The 12175-nt window shown below is 29.3% G+C and overlaps 1 protein-coding gene across 1 annotated transcript; it reads right to left on the bottom strand.

Annotated features, from left to right (window-relative positions):
• Nucleotides 1-1926: 1926 nt before the first annotated feature.
• Nucleotides 1927-10193, bottom strand: fidipidine. The gene is made up of 11 exons (XM_015978615.2): nt 9881-10193; nt 9559-9825; nt 9401-9512; nt 6278-6553; nt 6143-6226; nt 5875-6086; nt 5708-5821; nt 5455-5663; nt 3252-3372; nt 2950-3193; nt 1927-2173 (listed from the first exon to the last, which is right to left on the bottom strand). The coding sequence occupies exons 2-10, from the start codon at nt 9822-9824 to the stop codon at nt 2950-2952; spliced, it is 1638 nt and encodes a 545-aa protein (XP_015834101.2). The 5' UTR covers nt 9825; nt 9881-10193; the 3' UTR covers nt 1927-2173.
• Nucleotides 10194-12175: the final 1982 nt, after the last annotated feature.

Below are 12175 nucleotides of genomic sequence, written 5' to 3'. Positions count from 1 at the left end.
TGACCAAACGATACAGAAGAGTAATCGGAATTAAAAAAAATGGTAATATAATATCACAGCAAAGATAATTTAAAGTCGCTGAAAAGATTCAAAATTAATTTTTGATCGTGACAGAAACCTGTAACAGCTAAATTTCGCATTCTACCCAGAGGTTGCGCTTCCCAAATTTAGTTTTTTTACAGATTTCTGTTTAAATACTTCCTCACGTTACTATGATCCTAAAACTACTCCTGATACTTAAAATTTTGCGAAAAACTTACCGTCGCTAAAGAGGGCAAAATTTCAGGTCTCAGGAGTAGTATTAGGATCATACTAGCTGTCTCAAAAATTTAAAAACAATCTAAGAGACCGTGGGTCGATTAAAACTAAAGCCCGCACCTTCCGTAAGAGTGCGCATTAGTAGCAATTAATAGGCAACACACATTACACAGCTGTGTTACCTGGGCAGGCATTTTGTTGTTGTTGCTTTAATTTTTAATTAATTTTAATTCATTATTAATGTCAAATTCAAACAAATGGCAATTTAAAACGTTTTTTCACCCGTATTTAGAACGAGTTATCGTTAGATAAATTTTATCGATTCTATAATTTCTACATAAACACAAATAAGATCATCCATACTTTAGCAACAATGGAACCGATAACTAATGATAAGTTTTTTTTCTCAGGATTTTTTGCGTTTCTTCGATTCTGATACACATTTCTTGAAATGTCTTGAAATTATTCGTGGGCTTGATATATTTTTTTAATTTTGGAGTATTAGTAGTGTCACAGATATTCGAAGAGATAAAAAAAAATGTAAATACTTCTTTGCGCTTCTGTGATCCTAACATAACATCTATTTTAAAAATTTTGCAAAGTTGTTTCACTTCAACTTAAATTACCTAGTTTTTTTTTAATTTTAAAAATTTTTATAAAAATTTAAGAAAATCTAAGATTCACAAAATGCGAAATATCTTCGTTCCTGTAGGAGATAGAGGGGTAGTTCTGCCCTTTTGAAAACCCTAGGCCCCCGTAGTATTTTTCCTGGGCTATCGAATGGAATAGGTCCCGTTCCCGTATCTCAACCAGGAACTGAAATAGCATTGCACATTTTTAAATTAGAAATCGAAGTACATCACGTAATAGTGCTTCAAAAGTTACGTGTGCATGCAAAATTTGAAGTTGCTACGATAACAGGAAATGTCTCAAATTTAAGTTCAATATGTTATTACTATTTATATGGATTACACGGCAAATCTCGTTGAACAAACTTTACGACCCGAAGAAAAAACACTTTTTTGCATCTTATTACGGTAACTACTATTGATAAGATTTTTATTCAGTTTTTTTTTTGGAATTTATTAAAACTTTGGAATTAAATTTGAGACACTTCCGGTTACCGTAGCAACTTCAAATTTTGCATGCACACGTAACTTTTGACGCACTATTACGTGATGTACTTCGATTTCTAACTTAAAAATGTGCAATGCTATTTCAGTTCCTGGTTGAGATACGGGAACGGGACCTATTCCATTCGATAGCCCAGGAAAAACACTACGGGGGCCTAGGGTTTTCAAAAGGGCAGAACTACCCCTCTATCTCCTACAGGAACGAAGATATTTCGCATTTTGTGAATCTCAGATTTTCTTAAATTTTTATAAAAATTTTTAAAATTAAAAAGAAAAATTAGATAATTTAAGTTGAAGTGAAACAACTTTGCAAGATTTTTAAAATGGATTTCATATCAGGATCACAGAAACGCAAAAATGTCTTTACGTTTTTTTTATCTCTTCGCATATCTGTGATACTACTAATAATCCAAAATTAAAAAAAATATATCATTTATGCAACCAGTTATACGCGCAGAATATTCTTGGTTGCCTAATTTGCAATTGATTGCACAATTGAGTAAAAGTTTCTAATGAAGGAAAATAAAAGAACACACAATTTTATAACACTTTATTTAAAAAAACCGTAATAAAATATAAATATAATTAACAATAAGTACCTACGTAATATCTAGCAAAAATAAATTCGGAAAAATTACAGTTCTGTGATATCTTCGCTTTTACTAAACGTCCAATAACAAACATGCGATGTATTAGTCTTTGGAATAATATACGGCCCCTTTCTAAAGGTTCCTTTAGTAAATAATGGCCCTGGAGTCGCACCTCGAGAAGGAACCCAACACCTAAAACCAAGCCCACGAAACTTAAAATAAACAAAAATTTTTAAACCAAATTGTTTATTAAAATTACAGAAACATAAAAAGTTCTTTAAAGTTAAAGACCATCTGGCGTTCCTGTGATTCAGTACGAATTTAATGTGTAAAATTTTGTAATTTTTGACAGGTTGTATAGGCAACCAACTATACAAAAGTTTAAATATTTTTGCAATAATTTAAAACCAATGTGTGTTAGAATTACAAAAATTCAAAAAGATGAAAAATCTAAAAGTCTTCTTGCGTTTTAAATTATTCCAAATTATTTATAAAAAAAGTACTCAAAAATTTACAGGTTACCGTAACACGCTGTTTTAAAAAATTATGCATAGATGGAGCACCATTTGTTATAGAAATATGTAAAATTTTACTTGGGTATTTGGCACGTAGATGTCACCGTCAAATAACGAGTGGCAACAAAATAAAAACACCTAGAGTTAGACAACCAACAATGTTCCGTACATCAGCGCTTTTTTTAAAACAGCTTTTTGGCCTAAAACTCAATCAATCTTGGAGGCCGTGGACGTCACTAATTCCCTTTTCAAGTTGAAATAAAACTCACAAGGCTTGCAGCTGTTGGTGATCTTAACATTTCTCAGATACTAAATGATTTGTAATGATTTCTTTACACAACACGATAAACTGTAGTGGGCAAATAAAATTCGGCAAATAGCACATAATAGGTAAAGAAAAAAACACAATTTCCCAGGTATCAAATATTACCAACATACTGATAAACATTTTACCTAACATTTATATTCAGCGAGAAGAGCTTCATGTTTTTTGCACTCAATACTTAATTGACGCGTGGCAGCAACATATTTTCTCTGCTGCTCTATCAAGACTTGCAAAGCTGCACTTAACTGATCCCGTTTTCTTTTCTCATCTAGCAATTTTCTCTCAACTTTTTCCTTCGACTGTTTTACCCCTTCAACGATATTTTGAAACTGTTTCAAAAACTCGTCCTTGCCACTGGCTGACAACACAGCCCTGGAAAGTTTAAATTAAATACGGAAAATTAAAAAAAACGCTCATATCTCGAACTCACTCTGGATAGCTGTCAGAGACTGAATTAAGCAACGACAGTTCTTTTTTCATGTAGAATTTTGTGTCTTCCAGAGTATTGTACAATGTGTAGTATTGTTTCGTTTCTTTATGCTTTGCGGAAACTGAAATTGGATAAATAAAACAGCACGGAAAGTAATAAACAGTGTGAGGAAATTTTATGGGATGGCCATGATCAGTTGACTCGTCGTAGCGCTCTCGCGATGTTCATATTTATCGATGAAATGGTCCGTTACAGCGCGTGCATTGGCGTAGTTTACTTGGGGTTTATACAATTAATGTTACCGGTCGCTTACAAAAATCAAATTGAAACATAAATATTATTGTTTTATTATAATTACGGAGTACCTAAGAAAAATTGCGGCAATAAAATAGTCGCTAATTTATTAAGACTGCGGTATATTTGTTGAGATTATTTTCTGAACCAATTTTAAAATAGTCGCTAATACAAGGCACCTAATTTGACATAATCGTTAAAAAATAACTTCATCATTTCCTCAATCTTACATGGACACCAATGAAGATGTTTAATACAGGGGAGCGTAAGTCACTATTACATTTTGAAAATGTTGCGTTTTAATTCAGTGGAAATTAAAATTAAAAACTAAATAAAAATATTTTAATCATTTTCTCTGAGAAATACGTTTGAATAACTGTGATACTTTCTAAATTCTCGAAAAGTGATTTCGTTTTGCGGTTAAAATATCTTTGAATTTCGAAAAAGATCTTTCTACATCACAGCTGGTTACAGGAGTAAATAAAAAGTTTGGTGCTAATGCAAAATATGTCGAAGGTGGTACATTATTCTCTATTTGTTTTAAAACTAGAAAATCGGGATTTCTAGTAACTGCGTCAATTTTTGCATATAATTTATTTTGTAATGACCATTCTACAGAATTTAGCTCTATCAACGTAGACTCAAATTTCTCAACTGTAATGGAAAATTTAAAATTTTACATTTCTAGGAATTTGATCGTAGTTGGAATATTTGAAAAATTGTTTTCAATAAAATTAAGTTGAGAAACTAAATTTGTGGTTAAAACTAAAGTTTTACATTATTTAATGCTTTGTGCATCGTCGTTTAAAGCAATAAACAAATGATTTTAATTGATTAAAATTTTTAGAAATTTGCTTCTAACCAAGTACCCCAGCGTGTAACTACAATTGTTGATTCGTCAGAAACGTTACGATTTGTATATTTTTTTAAAAAGGACTTTAAAGAAGGATTACTTAGTTACCTACAAAATGTGTTCGGGGTGAAATCGCAGCGTATTTCCCTTTGAAACGTGGTGTGGTTGAAAACATTTCAAGGGCTAAAAATGGTAAATAATTAAAAAAATATTAATGTCACACCAAAGAATACTTTGAAATGAATTACAATTTCGTAATTTAGTTCTACTGGGTCACTTTTATGCTTTTTAAATAAGTACATGAGATAAAAATGTTCTTTTGACTTTTTAGATATTATTAAAATTAACAGAGTTAGGGCGGTTAAAAGTAAAGGTATAATATTAATAGATAAGTGACATTAATTATTTTTTAATTATTTACGAATTACGATTTTTAGCTCTCGAAATGTTATCAAAGGCGATGAACACGCTTCAGAGGGAAATACGGTTCGGTTTCACCTCAGGCGCATTTTGCAGTAATTTTAAATTGCAATAACTTGGTGAGTCTTACAGATAACGAAATGATTCTTGCACCAAAAATTTATTTCAAGTATTAGCTTTATTTCGTCTCGATTATGTGGGAGTCTATCTTTTAAATTAAAAAACTTTCTCGCATCTCGAAAATTTCACTACACAATTATGCAACGTTACAAGAAAATGTAATTTTTTTGGTTTCCCTTTATCAAAACTCAACCTTGTTAAACTACGTATAAATCTGCATTTATTGAAAATTTGTTTGCAAAAAAAACGGAGTTTCTAGCTTTATCCAGAAGGAAGATATGAGCATGTAAACGCAAAATGTGTCCAATTTTAGGTGTTTGCAAATTTTTAGCTAAAACGTTTTTTCAGTCCCTTCGCGAGGGTTGAAACAAAAAATTCTTTGTCTAAACATTTTTTAATACTCTTTCCTAACTTATATCAACAATGCAAGCTGTTCCACAACATTTCGATTTAAAGGTTTATCTGACTGCAAGCGCGCGCCCATAAAATTTCCTCACACTGGTAATAAACAAATACCTTGATTGTACAATTCTAGAAATCTTCGTTGGTATTGGGCCAATTCTGGCCTGTTAGGAACATCGTCAATTTGTCTGCGCAAAGCAGCCACTGTTCTATTTCTTTTGGCCAACTGTAAGCGAATCACTTTCACATTTTCTGTTAACTCTTCGCATAATTTATTCGCTTCTGCATCATTTTCCACAACTGTTTCACCACTTTTTATTTCCCTAAAACACCATTTCACAAATTGCAATAACAAGAAAATACTGACTTTATTTTATTCTGAAGCTTGGCCATTTCTTTCTTACAGTGTTCCCTAAACTGGCTTTCTTGCAGTTTCAAATTTTCGTTAAGCATTACCAACTCTTCAACTTCTTCAACTCGCCTGAAATTATTAATTTTTTAACCATAATAAAAAAAACATAGTTTTATTCCTACTTGTCGTTGTCATTTTGTTTCAACTCTTTCATCTTTGCATTCAAGTCCTCAATTTTGGTTTTGAATTCCTGGTCTTGTGTTTTAATATCTTGTAACGATTCTTCCAGTGAGGTTTTTTTACTAGCGAGTTTGGCGCACTTTTCGCTTATTAACCTGAGCTGTTCTTCAATAGTTGCTTTTTGCTTTTCTTGTAGATATTTTAAACCACCGGTCTGGACCACATAATTTTCAACACCAAAAAAAAAAAAAAAAAAACACAAAAACTTACCTTAAATTCCAGCTGTAAAGAAGTGTAGTGTTCGGCGAGATTTTTCAAATCTTCCGTGTCTAAATCTTCGTGTTCTACACTTTCCTGTGAGAATTTTCGTGAATTTTTTTTTCGCAAATTTAACAAAAAACTTACATTGGCCATAGTTTCAACATTGTGTTTTTGAATGGCATTTCCATATTCGAGGAGTGTTATTTGAACTTGAGCTTGTAAATCAGCTGGCGGTGCATTTTTTCGCCGGTAGTACCTTTTGGGGCCATAAATTTCGTTCACGATGTTCACATTTTTTAAAATTGTTTCTTTTTTTTCAAATGTGTTGTTACCAAAGACTTTGTGAAATTGATAAACGGCGTATTTTCGTACAAACTCGGACTTTTCTTGTCTGAACTCCAACGACCGTTTTACAAGCCACTGGAATATTACTATTATACAGCGTGATCGGGTTTTAACCACATTAGAAATTTCAGATGTATTTCAGATAAGTTTAATTGTATTTACAAATAACTCTTTCTGAAATACAATTACATAAGGTGTAAACAGTTTTTGTCAAGATTCCCCAAGTTTAACTGTTTTTGAGATTTTTACACTTTTAAATTTGTACATTCTTTAAAAATAGACAAATCGTATTTGGACATTTGAAAGAAAAGAGTTAAATTTTTCCTCTCGTTTTCAAATTTCTAAAAAATGCTAACAATACCCAGACTTTCAAGGATATTTTTGAAAAACATCAAATTAAATGCCTTAATTTTTATTTCACTAATAAGCGGAAGAGAATTTAATTCTTACCCAATCTGTTTCTTCTTAAGTAAAAAAAAAATAATAAAATAAAAAATTAAGTTTTGGATAAATGAAGTTCTCCACACGCTTCCTTCAACACTTGGAAATTGTGAACCTTTTTTCCAAAATTTCAAAACGCCAAAGACCAGATCTTAGCTTTATTTTCTTTCAAATTCCAAAAAAGGTGAAAAAATCAGAAGAAAAATAAATCAAACAAAACGACTAAAACTAGATATAGAAGAGAAAATACTATAGAGATCATTAATGTGTACAGTCACGTTCAGAAAGACAAACCGGGCTGGACTTCAAAAGTTCGACTAGCTAATAAATTTCAAGACAGAAGTTAGTTTAAAAACTGTTCAGCTAATTTACACAACATCCAGCCAAAGTACACATTAACCAAAAAAATTGTGGCTATGGTTTTATTGGTGTCATTCTTTTTGATCGTGACTGTACCTTATAGATATGAAATAGAAAAAAAATTTTGATTCAAGCCCGCAAAAAAATTATTTCCTCATATTTAATGTTCACTCAAAATATCCCACATTGTAGAAAATGGAGATTTATCAAAAACAGCTACGAAATTAAGTTCTCCAAACGTAACCTTCAAAATTTGGTTAAATTAAAAAACACTAAGGGAAAGATTTAAACTTTCTCCTTCAAACATCCAAATACGAATGATAAAGTTTTCAATTTGTGTAAAGAAAGGTACAAATAGAATAATAAAAATAAAAAGTGTAAAAGTCTCAAGAATTTAGGTTTGAAAAAACGATAATGAAATCTCTCTTAGAATAATTCGAGTAATCCAAATTATACAATAAAAACATAGCTTTCTATTAAAATAACTATTAAATTGATACCGACTTAAAAAAAATCTCATTCTCTAAGAAATAAATTTTTTTACTTTTTTTCATAGGTTTTTATGACAGGAATTTATATGGCCTACTGTGTGCCAAAAAGCTAACCCAGAACCTGTTAAGTTCCCCAATATTACAATTTTTAATTTTTAGATACTGACCTTATTAATTTTTATAATTACCGTTTAAAATAAAAAAAATTAATATGTACACTTTTGTAAGGATAATAATGTGTTATTGTGTACCTTATAGTTTTAAAATAAGAAAGAATAATTCAATCATGCAAAAAACTTCAAGTTTACTTTTATTTTTAAAAATTTGGAGGTGTACAAATATGTATCAATTCTGGGGAACAACATTTTTGGAAATTGCAAACAGTTGTAAGGCTAACCAACCAAACCAAAAATAATAAAAAATAAAAAAAATCAAATTAGATTTGATTTTCTACCAAAATTTAATTTATCATTTATGAAAATTGTATTACTTCCAGCAATATGCAAAATATCATTCCAAAATCTCTCGTAGAGCAGAGAAAAGAAATTTTTCAAAAATAGTACCTATAATGAATTTCTCGTAACAAAAAAAAAAAAAATCAAAATAAATTGAAAATTATTAAATGTTAACACAGATCGATGCAGAATTAAACTCTCTTTTGTCTAATAAAAAAAATGAGATATTCCATTTGAAAAAATTAAGTAATGTATACTTGAAGTTTTCCAAACTAACTTTAAAATGTGAAATTTGTTAATTTTTTTTTAGATAATAAAAAACACTAAAGGAAAAGATAAATCGATAAATAAATTAAAACTCTCTTAAAATCACTTGAGTTAATCAGAAAACACAGTACGAACATTTTTTCTTTTATTTTTGAATTTACCCGAATTTACTTTATGCAAAGTAAAGTTCGTAAGGTTAATAATGTGCCAAACAAAAGGGCATCATTGTGTACCGTATAGATTTTAAATAAAAAAGAATGACTAACCTATGGAAAAAAAATCGTTATCTCATACCAAACATAATTTTTCTCAAACAATATTTTTATTTTTGAAAATTTGAGCGTATACATAAATTCTACTCTAACATTAAAAATTATATTCAAAAGTATCTAAAATTGGTGGACGATAGGATTTTTAAGTTTTTCACATAATTTAATTTTTTTTGACTTAGTTCCTGAAAAAAAAAGCGATTAACATACAACCGCCAGTTCAAAAATCTGGCAAATTTCCAAATTGCAATTTTTTCATTTTTAAGTTTATTTTAAGAAGAATTTTTGTAATGTTTTAATCTACCTTTTGAAATAATATTTTTGGCAATTGTGTTATGAGGTTAATATTATTCTAAAAAGGCAATTCGTTGATTTTTTTTTCAAAAATAACTACATCAGTAATTAATTTCCTGTCATATAAAAAAATCAAAATAACTTGAAAATTATTTTAAACACATAGATCGATGCAGAATTATATTCTCATTTGTCTAGTACCAAAAAAAATGTGTATTCTATTTGAAAAATTGAGTTGTGGGTCTTTAGAAACGATTTTTACAAATTTAACAACACTAAAGGGAGCTTCCTCTTTTCACTCACAATATTTCTGATATGAAAAAATAATAAAACTGAACAACTTACTTGTATCACGGGGAAAATGTGGATAAAATCCAAGCCTTGTATTTGATGCGGCTCGATACTGTGTGGACACTTTAATTTGGGCAAAACTATGACAATTTTCTCAGTTAGTGCACTAAAAAAAACGTGGAAAAATCGGTCGTTTGTGCAAAAAAAGTTACATTTTTTGTCCAATTGTGGAATTTTCTTGAAACAAAAGATCGACATCTACATCCACATTGCAGGATTCAATGCACCAAGTCATTCCCCCTACGACTTTGTCGAAAGGGGAGAGGCCTTTAATCCTGGCCCGGAAATAGCCAGCAGCCACTAACAAGTCAATGATTTCTTGTAGCTTGACCGACTGTTCCTCATCTTCACGGACGTCGAATTTGTGGTCGTTTAAGTCTTGTTTGTGCAAGTCTTTGGTTTTGAATTTTTGAAACATGCTTGAAGGAATGTTTTAAGCAGTGGAAACAGCGATAAAAAATTTAAATTCCTTACCTGGAGATTATTTAAAACAGTTACGATAACGCTGGTATAAAATTACAAAACGAGTAACCACTTATCTGGTTAAAATATCACATTAAACTATTAAAAAATCGTCCAAACAGGTCACTATCACAGAATTGGGAATTTAGGAACTGCCACCACTACCAGTTTCAGGGAAATGTGGTGTGTAATAATTTTAATTAACGCGTACATGTTATTACAACTTACAACTGTTAATTAATATACTTTTAATTTATATATTTTAATTCGTGTGAAAAAGTAAAAACAGTATAAATGACAACAAACAGATGACAGGTGACACGACTGACAGGAGACGTGACTACCGAAGTTCTTACAACCGAATTTTTGTTTTAAATTGTAATTACAATAAAATATAGTAATAGCAAAAAAGTTCAAATATATGATAACAAAGCCAACAACAAAAATGTGTTAATTAAAAAAATTTAAAAAAAACAACTTTTTAATTTAAATAACTGGTTGCATATACTAGAACTTGCAACTGTTACTTGTATGGTACAAGGTGTTTTACATAACTTTACGAGGCCTGTGCCTAATATTAATTGTTCAATTTTTGGAAACCATTGTCAGCAGTTGTTAAACTAAACTGCTATTTTTTAGAAAGAGTTATCATTTGTTCAACCAAAAGTCACTAACTACCCAAAAACGTAATTTTTTGAAAGGGCGAAGAAATTAGAGAAGACTATCCAATTTTTCGTATCGCAAAATGTATTTTCGGTGTATTATATAAAATACCTTGTTTATTTTTTTAAATGAGACATTTATTTCCAAGAAAAAAATCTACGACATTATGTTGTAATTTTTTAACATTGAATCTAAATATAAAATTGTAGAAAATCGCATTTAATTTTAAAATGTACAGGGTGATTCCTATAAGAGATCTCTAAAACTAAGTGTATTAGATAAAAACAAGTCCGTTTTTTGAGAAAATAATTTTAGTTAAAACTGAATTTTGCTATTGTCAATTATTTTCAACTTATAAACAAAAGTTGACATTTTAGCAAAATCTTAAAAAATCCATATCTTTCTCATTATAAAAGATACACATTTGTAACAAAAACATAGTAGCGCACTTTTTGTTTTTGTTTAATAATAATAGTAATAATAATAATAATAATAATAATAATAATAATAATAGTAATAATAATAATAATAATAATAATAATAATAATAATAATAATAATAATGTTTTTGTTTAGCTGTAATAACATAAAGTTGTATTTTTGTAAATAGGAATTACAGTTGGCTCTGACATTTTCGAAAAGCTTATTTATTATAAAAAATGTGCAGAAATGTGGAGGGAGGTTAAGGGAGGTTTCGCTGTATTATAATGTTTTAATTAGTGTTTAAAACATCGTTATTAATTACAAGTATTTAGGGGTAACATATATTTTTCTTAATTTTAAATGGAGATCGAAAAAATTATCATGGTCTACTATAAAACAAAAGCAAAATAGTTTTTTTTTTAATATTTAAAAATAACATGTTACACAAACCACAAACAGACGTATTAAATGAAAAAAATAATAAACTTTTCAAAAATGTTAAAGCCGTCTATAACTGTTATTTAAAAAAATACTTTATGTTATTGCAGCAAAACAAATTGTTAAAAAAGTGGCAACTTTATAAGATTCTGCGTAAAAGTGTCTTTATAAAGTGTTTTTACATAAATTTAATAATAATAAAGGAAATATCAATTATATTTTTTTACTAATTTGTGAACTTTTGATTATAAGCCGAGAACAAGATCTAATATCTCATAATCTACGAATCTTATAACAAAAGTGAGAACAGATTGGAAATTCTTGAACAATTTTTTACTTTCGAGATAAATTTTTGGTTTTTGTGACCTTAATATTATTTTTATTAGCACATAAGTAAAATACAAATTTAAACAATGTTGTTTTTTTTTAGGATTATTTACTCAGTTTTGACTTGATTGCAGAGAGTTTTGCTCAGAATTAAATAACTAAACTAATTAAAGTGCTACAATATTAAAAAACATATTATAACAAACATGAAGAAAGATTTTAAATCTTCGTACGATTTTACGTACAATAAGTATACCTTTGACTTAGGTAAATTACTACTAATTGTGATCTTATTTTTTTTTGCAAACAAATAATCAACATTTTGACTGTTTTTGGATTTTATCTTCGGGATAGAAACTGTTAAAGTTAAGGATATTGTTTGGACCTTTATGTAGAAAATTTAATTTTTTTCAACTTACAAACAAGCAATACATTTTCTCAAATCTGTCGTAATTTT

Source organism: Tribolium castaneum, chromosome 1 (assembly GCF_031307605.1).
Source record: "Tribolium castaneum strain GA2 chromosome 1, icTriCast1.1, whole genome shotgun sequence".
NCBI lineage: Eukaryota > Metazoa > Arthropoda > Insecta > Coleoptera > Tenebrionidae > Tribolium > Tribolium castaneum.
Note: the sequence above shows the minus strand (reverse complement) of the source record. Positions and strands in the feature narration are given on the sequence as shown.